Source organism: Lethenteron reissneri, chromosome 23 (genome assembly GCF_015708825.2).
Source record: "Lethenteron reissneri isolate LAM-NWPU_2019-01 chromosome 23, ASM1570882v1, whole genome shotgun sequence".
Lineage (NCBI taxonomy): Eukaryota > Metazoa > Chordata > Hyperoartia > Petromyzontiformes > Petromyzontidae > Lethenteron > Lethenteron reissneri.
The window spans coordinates 5,883,332-5,900,653 of record NC_083801.1 but is presented as its reverse complement, the minus strand read 5'-3'; the positions used below and the strand labels follow the sequence as shown (position 1 = coordinate 5,900,653).

The 17,322-nt window shown below is 45.5% G+C and overlaps 1 protein-coding gene across 4 annotated transcripts in view; it reads left to right on the top strand.

The window, feature by feature from the left end:
* The window catches only part of XYLB (xylulokinase), a 145,750-nt gene extending 128,676 nt beyond the window's left edge, over positions 1-17,074 (top strand). For all 4 annotated transcript variants that reach the window (XM_061556964.1, XM_061556963.1, XM_061556962.1 and 1 more), the window contains 2 exons: positions 6,375-6,469; positions 13,235-17,074. In XM_061556964.1, coding sequence (XP_061412948.1) covers positions 6,375-6,469; positions 13,235-13,294 — 155 coding nt within the window. In that variant the 3' untranslated portion in view covers positions 13,295-17,074. The remainder of the gene's footprint in view (positions 1-6,374; positions 6,470-13,234) is intronic.
* The last annotated feature ends 248 nt before the right edge of the window (positions 17,075-17,322 follow it).

Genomic DNA, 17,322 nt, shown 5'->3' with positions numbered 1-17,322 from the left:
GCCAATGGTGACATTCATGTTGGTGGTGATCTTGCTGGTAGTGGTGATGGTTGTGCTGGTGGTGTAAATAGATGATAATAATGCAATTTATAACGCGTGCAAATTTGCGAATGTAACGACCGCAACTCAGGGGCACGGAGCCAAGCTCAGAGTCACTCGAAAGCACGTGGTTGTAGAGGTGAGTTTTTAAGTGTCTCTTGAAGGAGACGATTGAGGTGATGCTGCAAATGTGCAGAGCGACAGCGTTCCAGATTGTTGGGGCAGCCACCGAGAACCGGCGCATAGACGTGACTGTCCTGGATCTTGGTATCAAGAGGAGGTCGTGAGTCGCACTGCGAAGGCATCTGCCGTGTGCTGTGCTGCAAGTCATCAATAATGAAGATAGGTACGGGGGGCAGGCAGATGTGAAGGCATGGTGGCAGAGGCAGGCGATCTTGTATGTGACCCTGCTGGCAATGGGTAGCCAGTTGAGAGCACGGAGACAGGCAAGTGAGTCGAGCCGAGGAAGAGTGTGGCCAATGACGATGCGTGCCAGGTTGTTTTGTAGTCTTTGAAGTTTTTTTTAGATTGCAGAGGAGGACCAGATTAGGATGGAGTGCAATAATCGAGTCGAGACACAACTATGCAACATGCCAATGTGTTGGCAGTTTCTGTGGAGATGAGGGAACGTAGGTGTCTGAGAGCCTTCAGGTGAAAATTACATGAACTGATGATATGATTGGTTTGGTGGTCGAAGGATAAAGTTGAATCTAGGATGACACCGAGGTAGCTGAAGTGATCGGTGAAACTGATGCTTTGACCAAAGATGTGTACGTGTGTTGGGAGCATGGATGAGTTGAGACGTTGCCTGGTACCTAACATGGTGGCCACTGACTTTGACAGATTAAGGGAAAGGTTGTGTGCGGATAACCACTGTTGCAAGGCAGTGGTGCATTCCGAGAGCCTCTCAAATCCAGACGCATTAGGAGAATTGATGGCGGTGAATAGAATAGTGTCATCCGCATATGAGTGGTGCTTGACAGCGAAGCTTGTGATGAGGCGGCCGATCGGGGAAGTGTAGGCTGTGAACAGCAAGGGACCGAGGACGGAGCCCTTGGGAACACTACTTAACGCTTTTCTTTCAGCAGATGTGGACGAGGCCACCCTGACTGAGGATTGCCGATCAGAACAGTACGACAGTATCCACTTGAGTGCTGAGCCACATATACCGAAGTCGGATTTCAGGAGGGAAGTAAGGAGCGAGTGGTTGACGGTGTCAAAGGCCGATGAAATGTCCAGACTTACAAGAGCAACGATGGAGCTGGAGTCAATAATCATTCAAATGTCATCGAGGACTCTAGTGAGTGCTGTTTCTGTGGAGTAGTGTTGACTGTAAGCGGACTGGAAGGAGCAGTAGTTTGGGGAGGAAGTGATGTGGGGTTTTAGCTGGGTGAGGGCGAGTCTCGGGTCATCAGGGTCGAGACTTGGTTTCTTTAACAGGTGGGAACCCAGGTCAGATTTGAGGTTGGACGGAAAACACCCCGTAGAGAATGAGGCATTTGCGATGTTCCTGATCATGATGGCGAGTTCCGGAGCACATTGCTTGAACAAGGAACCTGGGAGGACATCGAGTGGAGATGACTTCATGTGAAGTGATTGAATCAAAGAGAAAACGTCTTTTGAAGACACCGGCTTGAACGTGGTTAGAAATGTGTCTGAGTGAGTGCTTACAATTTCATGAAAAGGGAGAGGTGTACAATGGCGCGATGTGAGGGTAGACATGCAGGAGTTTGCGATGGTGATCAGCTTGTTGGTGAAGTAAGTTTTTAAAGAGGTGGCAAGTTTCACTGAGGCCAGGGGATCGCTAAGGTGAGGGACCATGTTGCTACCAGGATGTAGAAGATCCTTGAGGGTTTTCCAAAGGATGCGTTGCTTTCCGGTAGCTGTTTTGATGCGTTCATCAATGTAGGAGGAATGTGAGGCAAGGATATATTCGTTGGTTTTCCTGCAGGCAGCTCTCGATCATCAGGAAGACCACTGCGGGATGCGATCCTTTCAAGGCGCCTCCTAATTCGCTTAGCAAGGATGGCGTCTCTTGAGAGCCAGCGAGTGTCGTAGGAAGGCTGCCTAGTGGTTTGTGGTTTGAATGGTGCCAGCTTGTTCAGCGCCGCCCTCAAATCAGCTTCCAGCTGAAGAATGCAGACAGTTGAATCGGATGATGGGAATAACATTGAAGGCGCATTTACGAGGGGGTGCCGTAGAGTGGAAAACTTGATATCCTTGAAATTACGGGAGTGGCGGGTGGTTTTGATGGTGATTTGCTTGGGAATTTGGAGGGAAAATAGGATGAGATGGTGGTCGGAGTAACCAGTTTGGAAAACTCCTAGTGGAGAGATGCGACGATCCAGGTCAGGTTCCAGAACCAGGTCGAGCATACTTTCAAAATTTGTTGAGGAAGCTCTGGTGAGGCCTGAGTTGGTGATGACCAGGTTATGGCAGGCCAAGTTTGACTAGAGGTGGCTATCAATGGAGGCTGAAATATTGCCGGGGCAGTTAAAGACTCCAGTAAGCACGAGCCTGTGAGATGGATTAGGAATGAGGTAAAGAAATTCGGAAAGCTCATTTAAGAAGGTAGTGATGCTGCCATCTGGAGAGCGATAGATGAAAATGAGGGAAAAGCATGAGAATAGGTTTTCCCCTTTTTTTCTGGCAACAAAACAGGTGTTGAGATGTTAAAACACCAAACTGAAACCTTTTACAAGGAATCATGTCTGCATTAACCACAATACTTTTGGCGTCCTCTGGTCTAATACCGTTTGGAACTAGGCACAAAAAAGAAAGCTGTCTCTGGTGTGGACCAATCAGTTTCCAAGATAATGCATATATTATCAGAGTATGTTTTTTGTTTGCATTCTGACCACAAGTATTGTGGTTAATGCAAACATGATTCCTTATAAAAGGTTTCAGTTTAGTCTTTAAACATCTCAACACTTGTTTTGTTGCCAGAAAAAAGGGGAAAACCTATTATCATATTTTGGTACTGGCAAAGGAGGTCCCATGATGAGGGAAAAGCACTCGGTATTAGTAGTGAGGGACAGGGACTGGACCTCAAAAGTGTTGGGAGCCATCGGTAGGTAGAGCTCTTCAATTCTCAAGTCAGCATTGTAGACGACCGCTAAGCCAGCACCCCGCTGGTTAGTTGCGCGAAGTTTGTGAAGAACCTTATATCCCGGGGGTGCGACTTCCAAAGAGATGGCTGGCGGGGAGTCTGGCCTGCACCAGGTTTCAGTAATAAGAAAAAGGTCGATGTGGTCGTCCGAGATGGTATCGTGAATGAGGGCTGATTTGTTGGTAATGGAGCATGAGTTGAGTAGGCCGAGGCGGATGTGTAAAGGTGGATGTGAAGATCCGAAGAAGCGCGGTGTCGAGCGCGGTGTCGAGAGATCAGAGGAAATAGTCGAGAGATCAGAGGAAATAGCTGAACAACGGCCCCTGCCACCTCTGCAACCACGGTGCCGATGCAGTTTCTGACGTTGACCGCGAAGAAGCCCGAGGCCAGAGAGAGTCCTCAGGAGCGCGGATTCCAAGTGCAGGTGATGAAGAGATGATGCATGTCGAGGCCCTATTATATCAGCCCACGCTGTCCAGGTGGTGGTGTTGGGGGGGGCATGATTCGGGTGGACTCCGATCAGCGGCTGTGCTGCCCGGAGCAGCAAGTCCAGGAAGTGGTGGCCAAGATACATGCCGTCAGCACGCGCTCCCACGCACGTGGCGGGTGCGTACACGCCTACATAAGCACTCGTTGAGCACGCGGCGCGTACGATGGAGCGGCCAGAAGAACACGAGGTCCAGTGGAGTGGCTGACCACGCGCTGTGCTGCAGCTCGCAGGTGGTGCAGCAGGGTGGACAAACCTCGCCGAGCTCCCATTCGCTGGTGGTGCTGGGCAGCAGTCAAACCCAGTCTCTTATGTTGAGCGGTGGACAATCTGCGTCACGTTCCCGCTCGCTGGTGGTGTTGAGCAGTGAATGGAGCACGTCGAGTTCCCACTTGCTGGTGATGCTGGGACACGCCAAGCTCCCACTCACTGATAGTGGCAGAAGAGGTGCCTTGTGAGGACGTCGCTGGCAGGAAACGGACCCGGGACGGCTGCTAAGCCGCACTGCGTGAACAATGCAGCCAGCGTCCTCCAGCCTCGTGCGTGGGAGCAGCCGGCCTCGTTCACCCGCACAGCCCCTGGGCTGAGCGAGGCGGCAGGTAAGCCGGGCTGTGTGACACTGTAGCCGGCGTTTGTCATCTGTAGCAGCGCCCCGGGGCGTGGGCAGTGCGCGCGGAGGCAGGCGGGGTTGGAGGCAGGGTTCTGCCACCGCCGAATCCTCGGGCACCACCAAAGTAATGATGAGAAAAATAATAAAGCAAAATAAATAATAATAATTAAAAAGAAGATGTAATGAAATATGAAAGTAAGAAGAGCAGGGTATGGTCAAGAGAGACGTGGGTAAGGTACGAGGTGTGGTGATAGTAGATAAAGAGTGGGAGCGACATGGGACTGCAGCCAGCTGCTGCTATCGCCATCTTCATGGGACGGAAAAGCCACCACGCAGAGGAGGAGAGATGCTTAACTAGTCATCAGCATTGGAGATGTGTTACAACATAACATTTTCTAACAAATCCGACATCCCAACTGGGATGCCACACTTCTTATTGAAGATAGGTTACTACTCTTCCATAAGTGGCATTACACTGCTATTTAAATGTTTATTCTATTTCTTTGTTTCAATCCAATTAGTGTCAGTTCACACACATCATAATCAATGCTGCTCAATGTAGAGTTACACAAACACACGAATAGTGAAATGGGCATTAACAAGGCAATTATCATTGTAACAAATAGTGCTAAACATCAGAGAAAGATGGCTCAGTGAATGAGTTCCATATGGGCATGGAAATCTGAGTATTTACAACTAAGTGCAGTGAGCTCCTTATTAGTCATGGAATGAGGCAACGATTCATCGACTAAAATCACTGTTTTCACTTGCATTATAAGCATTGAGTTGTGTGTTTAAGGATGCATTATTTGCAATGGACATTAATTATGTGCAAATGTTAAGCTAATCTACATTTATGGTTATGGTCAAACAAAACTAGACAAATCAAACGAGACAGTTCATATAAATTAGATAGACAATACAAATGAGACAAAATTCTCCAGACAGACAATATAAGCCAGACAGACAGAACGAGCTCAACAATAGAATTGAGACAGATGGGATCAACCAGACACGCAAATGACACAGACAATGTAAAAGCGGTGGACATTACAAACGAAACAGACCGGACGAGAGGTACAGAATAAACAACACACATAAAATGGATGGGGAAAAAAATAACACAAACCAGACAGAGCCAATGAAACGGGCTAAATAAATGAGACGTACAGGAAAAAAAAAACAACGTTGTACAATACAAATGTGACAATAAAGCCAAGACAGATGAGCACCCCTCATTTATCATTTGTGCAGGGGAACACTTTTGTGTAGAGAGACACACTTTGCCTTGATTATGTTGTTGTGTGTAATTGTCATTGAAGGATGCAGACGTGTTAATAATAATAATAAGCAAATAAGCCAAGTTCAATTTTACTGCTCATGACGCTCGTGACTCACTTACTGACGTCATTATTACCATGGTCGATATATGCTATTCTGTTGTGGCTGCTATTGATTTAAATACATACTAACTTAACCTTTAAGGCAAGCAGTTGTCCATTGGAACAAAGAAAATACTGTACAGTGCAAAGTGGATCTGGGGGGGGGGGGGGGGGATACAGGAATGTTATTCTGCGGTTGCTAAATTAGGAGAAACAGAAATTATGGCGGCAGCGACGATTTAATTAATGAAATCCGTTACTTGCAATTAAATGTCACAAGGACTGGATGCTCATTAATTCAACAAAAATCTACGTTTGGGAATACTACACTTAATTAGTGCGTTTGGGTTGACTCATCTTTAGTGAGCTGTTAAAATCCAATCAAGGGTGACAATGAGAAAAGTCCAGGTACGCGAGTCTGGGACAGCACACAGGCTTCTCAGCGCATCGTCAGCAGGGATCGTGTACAGGTGTCACCGACACCGGCAATTAAAGCCTCTCTCACACGATGGCCGGGTCTGCTTTAATTTCACTTCACCGCCCTTTCCATGAAGTGCCTCGCGAGAAACCATAAACGTCCTTTATTTATTTAACGTGGGATTCACCGATATCCCTTGAAATAAAGATAGCATGACTATTATTTTTGTCCTAATTAGTGTGCGATTAATAATAATATCCAGGCTGACAATGCCCAAGGTACACCAATGGCATGCATATATGGCTGACTGCCTCTCTCGATCTGTGCAGGTCTACTCGCCGCTTCGGGGCTATCCTTCTCGGACACGGTGCGCGCCGCTCCCTCCTGCCAGCTCGCCACGCGGCCCAGCCAAGACTCTGCCAAGGTGAGAACTGCTAACACAGATGGACGTGTGACAGCATGGGGTAGTGCTGTGCGCTTGCTGAATACCGCCTTGGTGACCTCTGAACCATGGTGCAGTCAGTGGAGTAACAGGTAGAGATCCAGCGCTGCAATTGCTTGCTTACACCACAGAGGTCGCAAACGAGTTCTGATTCCTTACCCGTACCCGGCCGCACCAGGGTCGCAAATGGGTACTCGTACCCGGCCGGGTACGGCTTCCCGTTCCCTACCCATACCCGTACCCTACCCGAAATGAGTGACAAACGGTTACTCACCAGTGACTCACGGCCTACCCGTACCCGGCCGCACCAGGGTCGCAAACGGCTACCCGTACCCGGCCGGGTACGGGTAGCCGGGTATCGGGTAGGGTACGGGTATCGGGTACCCGGTTGCGACCTCTGTTACATCACTGCTGGTAGGAGGGCCTCTGCCAGAGGGAGGTCTTAGAGCGCTCCACTCGAGGGTATTTGTCCTATTCCACACTGGCCACACCGTCTTGGAAGAAATGGAATAACCGCACCCTATCCCACCACATGCAACCTGCCAATCTAGCAGAGATTTATACTGCAGGGCGGATAGAAGCGGAGACATTTAAGAAACACACCCATTGTTGCAACTGCTGCTGCACGTGGAGATGGAATCAAATTAGTGACCTTTGCACACCAGGGCAGCGCCCCTTTAGTCATAAGTGCAGTCGTAGACATACGTGGGGCATATGGTGAGTATTAATAGAGGAGGCAGCGTGTAATTATGCTCCGTATGTCCGCCACCATCACTGCAAATAGAGCACTTTGAAGGTGGGGTACGTGGGTTACGTCTTGCGAGACAACCTGCTGTAAAGTGGTCAAGAGTAGGCAGCACTGCAAATGTGTTCAAGTCCTATGTGCACAGAATATGAACATTATCCCCTAGATCAGTGCTTCTGGAGTTTGCCTATTCACGTGGATTTTTTCCGGGTCCTCTGGTCTTTCCCTCCACATTTTAAACATGCGTTTAGAGTATTTGGCTGTTATAAATTTCCACGTGAAAAGCCACTTCGTTGAGCTGTCATTTGCGGCCAGGTCGCTTCTGAAAACGAGCTTTATAGCTCAGTGGGGCCTTACCTGGTAAAATAAAAAAGTTTAGTTTAGAATAGATTGATTTGTGTTTTATTTATCAGATTCTTCATTTTTCTCCAGGCCCTTTTAGATTTACCAATTGGATTTGAATAATGTACTCTTCCACTAATTATCTGCTTCCCATTGAATATACAGCCCACCATCATGCCCACTGCAGCCATATGCCCTGCACCTCGCTGCTTTTATTTTGTAGCTGCATAGGAAGAAAACACGTCTCTAGATGCAAATGCAACAGCCGTGTTTCCTAGCATTCCTTCTTAAGTCTTCTGTGCAGCATCATCTCTCTTGGTAGCCGTTTTATGCACACACACACATACACTTTGTTTCAGATAGAAGTCCCCAATGCATTGCATTTCTGATAGAAGTTCACGACATATTCATATTTGTGTAGTGAGAACAGATGCCGTCTGCGTACAGTAGTGTGCTGGGATACATTACCCATGAGAGGCGATATACATCTTAGGCACATTATATAGAAATCCATGCATAGGGATGGACCATTCCTGCCTGCAGTGATGGGCCATTACTACCTGTAGACATGCGCCATCAATGCCTGTAGGGATGGGCCGTCAGTGCCTGTAGGGATGGGCCATCAATGCCTGTAGGGATGGGCCATCAATGCCTGTAGGGATGGGCCATCAGTGCCTGTAGGGATGGACCGTCAGTGCCTGTAGGGATGGGCCATCAATGCCTGTAGGGATGGGCCATCAGTGCCTGTAGGGATGGACCGTCAGTGCCTGTAGGGATGGGCCATCAATGCCTGTAGGGATGGACCATCAGTGCCTGTAGGGATGGACCGTCAGTGCCTGTAGGGATGGACCGTCAGTGCCTGTAGGGATGGGCCATCATTGCCTGTCGGGATGGACCATCAGTGCCTGTAGGGATGGACCGTCAGTGCCTGTAGGGATGGGCCATCATTGCCTGTCGGGATGGACCATCAGTGCCTGTAGGGATGGACCGTCAGTGCCTGTAGGGATGGGCCATCAATGCCTGTAGGGATGGACCGTCAGTGCCTGTAGGGATGGGCCATCATTGCCTGTCGGGATGGACCATCAGTGCCTGTAGGGATGGACCGTCAGTGCCTGTAGGGATGGGCCATCAATGCCTGTAGGGATGGACCGTCAGTGCCTGTAGGGATGGGCCATCAATGCCTGTAGGGATGGACCATCAGTGCCTGTAGGGATGGGCCGTCAGTGCCTGTAGGGATGGACCATCAGTGCCTGTAGGGATGGGCCGTCAGTGCCTGTCTCGTTGAGTCCAGCTGCTGGGAGCGCCGTGGTGCTGGACTGACTTGCAACTTGTTCTCTTTACACGCGACAGGGAGCTGGTGTGGTTTATAAATTAGTCCATTTCCCACACTCACTGAGAGCCTCTCAAGTGAAATGCAGATGAGTGTTTGCAAAAGGGATATATTATGAACGTAAAACGGGAACATTTTTCCATCTCAGATTCGCCAATGATAGCCACGATAACAATCAACGGAAAGGAACCACATGTGAAAGAAGAACTGCACGAAAAAACTATGGTATATGGACACGAGATAAACGTGACGAAAAGAACTTCACGGACAACACGTTTGGTAAATGAAACAACTTTTGGAGGAACAGACGTCGCTGAACACGGGGGTTACGTTAATGGAAAATGCCGTGTTGGGCAAAACCGTGTTGAACAAATATTAGACCTTTTGGGAAGAATTGGGTTGCGTTCCTTGGTCCGAAATTATCGCCCGCTCCCTCTTTGTTTAACTAATTCTACAGGATGTCCACCCTTGCACTTTTTATTTTCAATTTCACCTCAACACAAAACCCACGTCTCCATTCCACTTCCCGCACCGCAGCACTTACTCCCAACACTCGCCGCTGGCTCTGTCACTCGAACGTTAACAATTTACCATCTTGTCATCCGTATGACTCACGTCAGCAACTGGACAGCTAGTGGCAATGTGTAAACATTTGCGTTGTGCATTTGCAATGTGCTTTTGTGCTGTTGTCCATGAGCGTGTTGATGATTCGCCATCTAGGCGTCCTTCTGTCTGAAGTCCTCAACGACTGCACGGCTCGGTGCATGCGACAATGTGTGTGAACATTTGCGTTGTGCCTTTGTGCATGTTGAGTGTGTAACATCACACGAAAAAAACACACGGGGTAAATAAATTGCTCTCACAGTCGATTCGTTCACACCTTCCAACGGATGCAGCACTCTCCCGGCACTTCTTGTCGACGGGGAGATGAGACTTTTATCAGCGTCAAACCGCGTGGAGCCGAAACATCCCCGTGTTCCGGAAAACAGACCTCATTGTGTAAACCGTGGATAGCCGAAACAAGCATTCGATAAAGCCGCGTTGAGCAAGATGTTTCTGTTGAGCTCAAGCACTTACGGAAGGCACCTTGTGATCAAACTGATTAACTAAGAGGATAACGAGAACAGGAGACAGTGTTTTAGAATGCTGATCTTGATAATGAAAGCAGCATATCGACGTGTCTAACAAAATAATTTGTAATCAGTGCATAATGGCTTCCATCACTTTGGATCCGAGATGTGGATAATGGCAGAAAAATTAGAAGAGCATAGATTTGTGCAAAGAAAAATCATGCAGAGATGCACACTAGGAATTGCACTGAAAGACAGAAAAAGGAGCACATGAATTATGGATCAAATGCAAACCAGACACACCATACTGAATGCTGGGAAGCACACATAATTAGAGAGTATGATCGCTGATGAAGAAGTCTGGTGACAAGAGAGGGAGACAGAAACACCGAGATCCAAGGCTCAAACCCAGTACCTCAATGGCGCTTTACTCTGTATCATGAACTGAACAATTTTTTTATCAAGTAATGTGGGTAAAGCTACAAATCTTACAAAAATATTAAACAAAAGCATATAATGCATACGGGGATGGCCATAATGGATATGGAGCAATGATATCGGTTCTTGTTCAAAATTGGGATAGGTTTCAGCATCACAAGATCGTAGAGGCCATGATCCACTTGGGACAGTTTTGGGGCGATCGTTAACCATGAGAAACTATGTATGTGTAGTGTCAGTGAGTCGGAGACGAGGTTTATAGAGGCACCTTCTTTATTGAACACGCGAGATCTCGCCTGCACTCACTCTCCAGTCGCTAGCCTATACACAACATGAGCCGTCTAACACCGACGACGCTGACAGAGACAGCCAACAACTATCTAGCGGCGCAATGTCGAGCGAAGACGGCAGCGACGAGACGACAGCGACGATCCAATCCCAGAACCGGTACCCTCGAGCTCCTGCACTCGGGCCCCTTCTATGCTCCCAGCGCGGCCTGGCTCCGCCCTGGCCGCACCTCCCTTCTCGAACCCACCAGCAGGTTCCAGGGGCTTCCAGATGGGGCCCTCCATGACCCTCGCCCCAGTTCCTCCGCCCTGCCGACACACCCGTGTATATGCTCACCGGCGTGTGTACTGTTTGTCCACCATAGTTGCCGTTGCTGGTCACCAGACGGCGCTATTACACTACATATGTATGTAATTTGAACTTCTTTTGCTCCGTACGTAGCCAGCCGTGCTCATCAGAGGTGCGGGAGAAGGACAACAAACTCAACACAAAAAGCAGTTCTAACGAAATTAGTTTTCAATCGAAATTTAAAAGTTTATAGCTACAGTGGCTTCCTAATTTCGGAAGGAAGAGCATTCGAGATGGATGCAGAAGCGCATCTGAAAGTGCACGATGCATTGAATGTCTTTTGTTCGATGGCTAGCCAAAATCCGCCGCTGCGAGGATGACCGGAGTTCGCGTCGGTGATGGTTTATGCTTCTTGACGAGATCAGCAAGGTATTGTGGTTCATTTCTGGCAAGTACTGCGTGTAATAATGAGTGCGAGCTTCTAATGTATTCGTTTGGCAATCGGAAGTCAATCCAGCTCGGCGAGCACTGGACGGACATGGTCGGATCTTGAAGTAACCATCATGACACGTGCCAGGGAATTTTGTACACACTGCAGCGCGGTCATATATTTTACCAGACATCCCGTAGAGTAGTGAACTATGGCAACTTGGCAGGCAAGAGAATGGAGTGGCACCTACTCTCCAGCCAAAGCAGAGAGTTTGTTTTACAATGATTTGTCATCTCAGCCCAGTTACCAATTGCATGTATTTGTTTTTTCAGTGAAGCTTTTTGTGCGTGTGCAACAGATGATGAATATACAGTGCACTACTCTATACGGAGTGTAAAGTGTTTGCGTAATCGAGGCCTATTGAAGCTGTGGTTCGATCCGTAGATGTGTGGTGTCATCTACCGGAGCCTTTCCTCAACGTGCTCTGATTAAAAGGGTTGCCAGAAGGATTTTGTTCACCTATGTGATAATAGCACAAATAGTAATATGATGATAAATTCAAACATTATTAAACATGAATATAGTAAGTACATTTGGAACACCGTTGAAGTGATTCAGCTACAAACAAATATGAAAGGCATTTTGAATTTAAATAATTGACGACAAAGAGAGACGTTAACCTTTTACTGTAACTATACTAATAAAGATCAAGCGATAAATGTACAAAGCAAAATGGTACTTTTTTTTCATAATAATATTGCGAAATATGAGTGCATATCTGTAAGATGAGCACTATCTTTTCACGACTGGTCTCATTCCATCAATCAATTTACAAAGAAAATTTGAAAGGGAAAAATTGCGATGCCATTGTGTAAATCAATTAAGAAGATCCCATGCTACATGTCTAATTTCTTAGAAACACAGATGGAAAAATTGCCTTTTAATTTGAAATTGCCATAATTTAATGAAAGTAAGTAATTACGCTGTCACGCTGCAGCTCCTGTAGTTTTTGTTTAGTCTCACAAAGAAAGAAATAAAACTCGAGCACTTAGAGCGCACAAGTGCACTCGCTACGGCTTGTTTGATGGTGAGCTTAGGCATTAGAATTAAAATGAGCGTTCACTACACTTAGCCTCATTTGTAAATGCAACCGTGAAAAAAAGAAGGGAAAGAAACATAATTCACGTGCAATTAACAAAACACGTAGGTTATGCAAGTGATGAAGCGTGGGTGGAATGTGATGCTCATCAAAACGGCAAGCGCGTGTCACGAAGTTTAAAGAGCCTCGAAGCATCAAGATGCATTCGGGTCTCGTCGCGCAGTTCTCTGCCAAACGGCAATAAAGTCAATAACAGATGCCTGGATACAGAGTGTGTCTCGGCAGTGTATACAATTACATTTTGACAATGTATGTACGCTCTCTCCATTCATGTATGCCGAGTGTAAGTAAATGGAATGAACACAAAATGCATTAGATAATCCTGGAAAAGGTCGGGTTCTGCAAACTCCTCTCATTTGTGCAAATGCTATGGATCCACAAAAACTCCCATTATGGGGTGACAGGACACGGCCATGTTGTGACGTTGCGATGTATTCCCAATGCTGCTGAGAAACAAGGGAAATTAGGCGCAACCAACTCTTATTTCACTTGCAAAGACTGCGAGTGCGATAGGGGTTTGCGCTATCATCTGCAATTTCCCTTGGATTGGATAAGATACCGATGATGACGACGACGGCAATAATGATGATCATCACGCACTTGCTGCTGCATGATGTAGCGAACATCACTGACTACTACCGCCCTGTCATGCTGCAGGTTTATGCAGCCATGTTGGAACGCTTCCAGCGTCTGGAGCAGACCTTGGTGGGTCCATGAAGGCCATGACGGTCTCCCTTGCCCTACGTGAAGATCTGCAGGGCCTCGCACCCATCAGCATGGCCCCGCATTTGGAGCATCTCCTTGAGCTTCGAGGAACACAACTCAACATTCCACAACGTCGTGGACCATGGATGTTCACAGCAGGTGCATAGTAAGGACGATTAGAAAGGTCACGGAACATACAGTGACAGATTGACGTGTACTATATGTCGCACTCATCTCTGTTGGCGTCCCAGATCCAGTGTGTAATTGAACATTCCTGTAGTGGGAGCCCAGTCTCTCCATAGCACTACGATTGTTGACTCCCCACAAAGCAGTATTCCTTTTAGTGATTCAAGGGATAATGGGCTGACTCAACTCTAAACCACAATTTTACCCATAACCTTAAAATTGTTAGACAGTGCCACCTGGCCAATAATGTACACATCATGCAAAACAATCATTATGTACTGTCTCAGTAGATTATGAGTAACCATAAATACAGAGGTAATGTGATTGTATAATTCCTCAAATTAAATACACATTTAATCCACAATCGTATTACTGATTCCCGATATAAGAGACAACGCCCTGCTGATGAGACTCGGTGAATCTGCAAGGCAATCATATTATTTTCCATGTTTTAAAAACTGTAGAGCTTTTGCGTTTTGAGATGACCAAAACGTTAACCGGGCCACTGGGAAGGGAGGTGTTGCCATGCTGTTTACAGTCAGCATTACCAAATGCAGGAAAACAGACATTGCCAAATTCAATGTATTTAACACTACAATTTCCATGCCCTGAAAATGTGTCAGATTTGCCACTCACATTCAAAGTATTAGGACGCTGCATGTGGGTGCCTTGGGAAACACTGAGTTTTTGAAGGCTTACCTGTGAATGGACTTTAAAACATTCCTTACATGTTTATATACTATTCCTGGTCATGGTGCACACTGGATTGTCCGCTTCAATGAGATTCACTTTGAAATCATACAGAACATTGTGGAGCTCAGCGGCAAGTGTGCGCTATCGAGTTTGCATCGAGTGGATATCTCAATTCCCACAGCCACCAAAGTGTCATCTGCTCTTGGGGGATAAAGGTCTGTCCGTGGTATGCAGACCTCGTGGAGAATAATCTAAAAATGTGACAAAATTTTCTTCAGAAATGCTTACAATTGTGAAATAAATCCACTTGTGTCGCAAACCATTTCCAAGATTTCCTCGTCACATACGATGTCAATGGGATCTTTCAGGTGATGGATCATTATTAAACTGCCCAAACAAGGGAATATCACCGGTATTGTTAATGTTTAGTTTTAAAAAGATTGCCTTTGGGAAGCACATACTGTATTGCCACCAAAGATTAAAGTGTTTCCATGTTCATTAAACCAGCTGTGCCAATGCTCAACTCCATTGACGCCATTGAGCCAGAGGAGGAAACGTAACATTCCTGGCGTTACGCAGGATGATTGTAAAGGCCATTCGTAGATGTTGTGCCATATAGGAGAAAAATACATTAATTTACATATTAGTATGAGTATATGTTCTATACAAATGTTCGATTCATTCTAAAGTTTGTGTTTTTTGTTTGTGGGGATTCACTTGTTTCCTCAGGTGTTGGCAATGTACGTAAAATAGTTCAATAATCCCAAGATGGCGACAGGGCAGGAAAAAGCTCTCCATGGGCGTTGTGGTTCATGTTGAATTTAAATCAAGTCTCTCGTGTTAGAAGACAGCAAGCTAAGCTCTAGGGCTGACTGAGCTTAAACAAGTGACTGGTATTATATAAGACGTTGTTGTGGGCGAGGGTCTAGAGAAGTGAAGCGCCATCTGAGCAGATGATTCCGTTTAAATAAACCAAGGGTGTCATTGACCCTAACCACTTCAGTATGCCTACAAGGTCCCAAAATCTGATATCTCTTTCTTTGACCAATTGTGTTGGAGGATCTGTTAAATGAAGATAAATAATTGTGTATAAAATGTAATCCACCACAAACCTTTGCCAAGAAATGTGGCAATGATAACAATTGCAGGTAGAATGTTCACGATTGTTTTGCCAAAAATCTTCAAGATAATAATTCTAATGTAAAATGCGCATTCCATCCCAGGATCCAAATGCACAATGCATGAAAAACAGGAAACAAAACCAGAACCAAGGCAACCGACCAAACTACAGAGTGAAGGCCACTTTATGGAGATGGTTTTTCAAAGCAGACAAATATATCTACCGACTCTGATTGCTTGATTTCGAGTGGCAAGGCGTTCCATAGCTTGGGTTCCACGTTAACAAAAGCCTGATCACCAAAAAAGTGGAACCTATCGACTTGGGAGTACTGGGCAGTTGTAGATCAGAAGATCTTAAGGACCTTGGTGATAGACTACAACAGTGTGAACACAATAAAGGACACGAGGTTTAAGTCTGTAGATAGGAAATCACGGCGGTAAAACATGTGTTATCGTACGCTCTAAGGCATATTTAACATTTGTAGCATTTGGCATCAAAATATGATTTCCTCAAAACCGTGGAACTTATGATTGAGCAACTTGTGCTCAGAAGATAAGGTTCAACAAGAACACTTAACTCAACAACACAGTATAAGTACCATTTTAGAAATAGCTGAGCAGAGGGACCCAGGAACAAAATGCCAGTGTTAATGAGAAGACTTTTTCCCAGATGCCTCAGTCTCAGCCATGTTAATGATCACAAGTTGACCATATGGGGATCCATACCAAGGGAGCATCCAATTGCCAGTATAAGAAGGTGTTCTTCACAATGTGTTTTTATATTAACTCTGCTTAAAAGTGGAACGTCTCATCAGCACTCTTATGAGTTGGCGTCATAACACGTGGGGATGCCATGTTCTCGGGATAGTTGTGTTTTGGGTTCTTTCTGCTGTTAGATTTTAAACACAATTTTTTGTTGTAGTAGTTTTTTTGATAACCCCCCCCCCACACGGTGCCACCGTTGGTCTAACTGATGTCTGATGATGTGCAAATCAGATCGTCTTCTTTAGGGAAACACCTCTAATTTGCTATTAAAATGTAACACTATTTTAAAAAAAAATACTATAACAGTAACCAAAAAGTGCTGTTTTCTCTCAGCAGAGACTCCTCCACCTAATAATGTGATCTAATATACATTCATTTTTTTGTATATGTAAACAAACCGTACATTTTAATGGCACGTTTTAAATGTATATCACGGCGTACAAGGGAAGTGTTTCACAATTGTGGATTAAATATGCAAATTAACAAGCGCATAATGCTATGTTTAGCACGTAATGTGGTTCCAAAAAAAAATAATTTCAGAATAATTTGCATACTTAAGAAGCTATGTGAAATACAAAACAAAATACATGAAGTATAGTAAATGTCTTTGAATTATTATTTCGATTCGTTGACTAATGACTGAGGTGATTGAAGGTCTGTGCTGTATTTATGTGATTAAATTATGAAATAATTAATCGCGTGACTTAATTTTTCTCCAAAGCCTTGATTTCCATTACGTAATAAAGCAAATCATTTCATACGGTAATTGAAAAGAACGAGGGGCATGATTCTCGGCAGTCTCTTGCAGACATAGGAGCAAATTAGACTTTTCCCACCAAACATGTACAGAAACTGCCTTTCCGCTCACAATAATTGAAGCCTTTTCTTGTGGAAATAAAGTGGCTTAAGTAAAAAGCATCTTTAAATTACATTTCAGAAGCAACAGCAAGAACAAACCCTTGAGGAAACATCAATGGTGAGTCACTCACGACTCCCATATCCTGCTCATTTTCCAGCCAGTCAGCCGCTGGTAGTTGTTACAAGCGCACGTATCGATACATTTTTTGGATCAAGAGCTGCGCGAGCCCACTCAACTAGGGCTGAACGATTAATCGGTTTCAAATCGAAATTTTAATCAATTCGATTAGCAAATCGCAAAGACTGCAATTTTTTTGCGATTTGAAAAGTCCTATTAGTTTCTTATTGGATTTGCTTTATTTTTTATTATTATAACTATATTTATTTAACTTAACAATTGTTCTATGTTTGATTGTTCT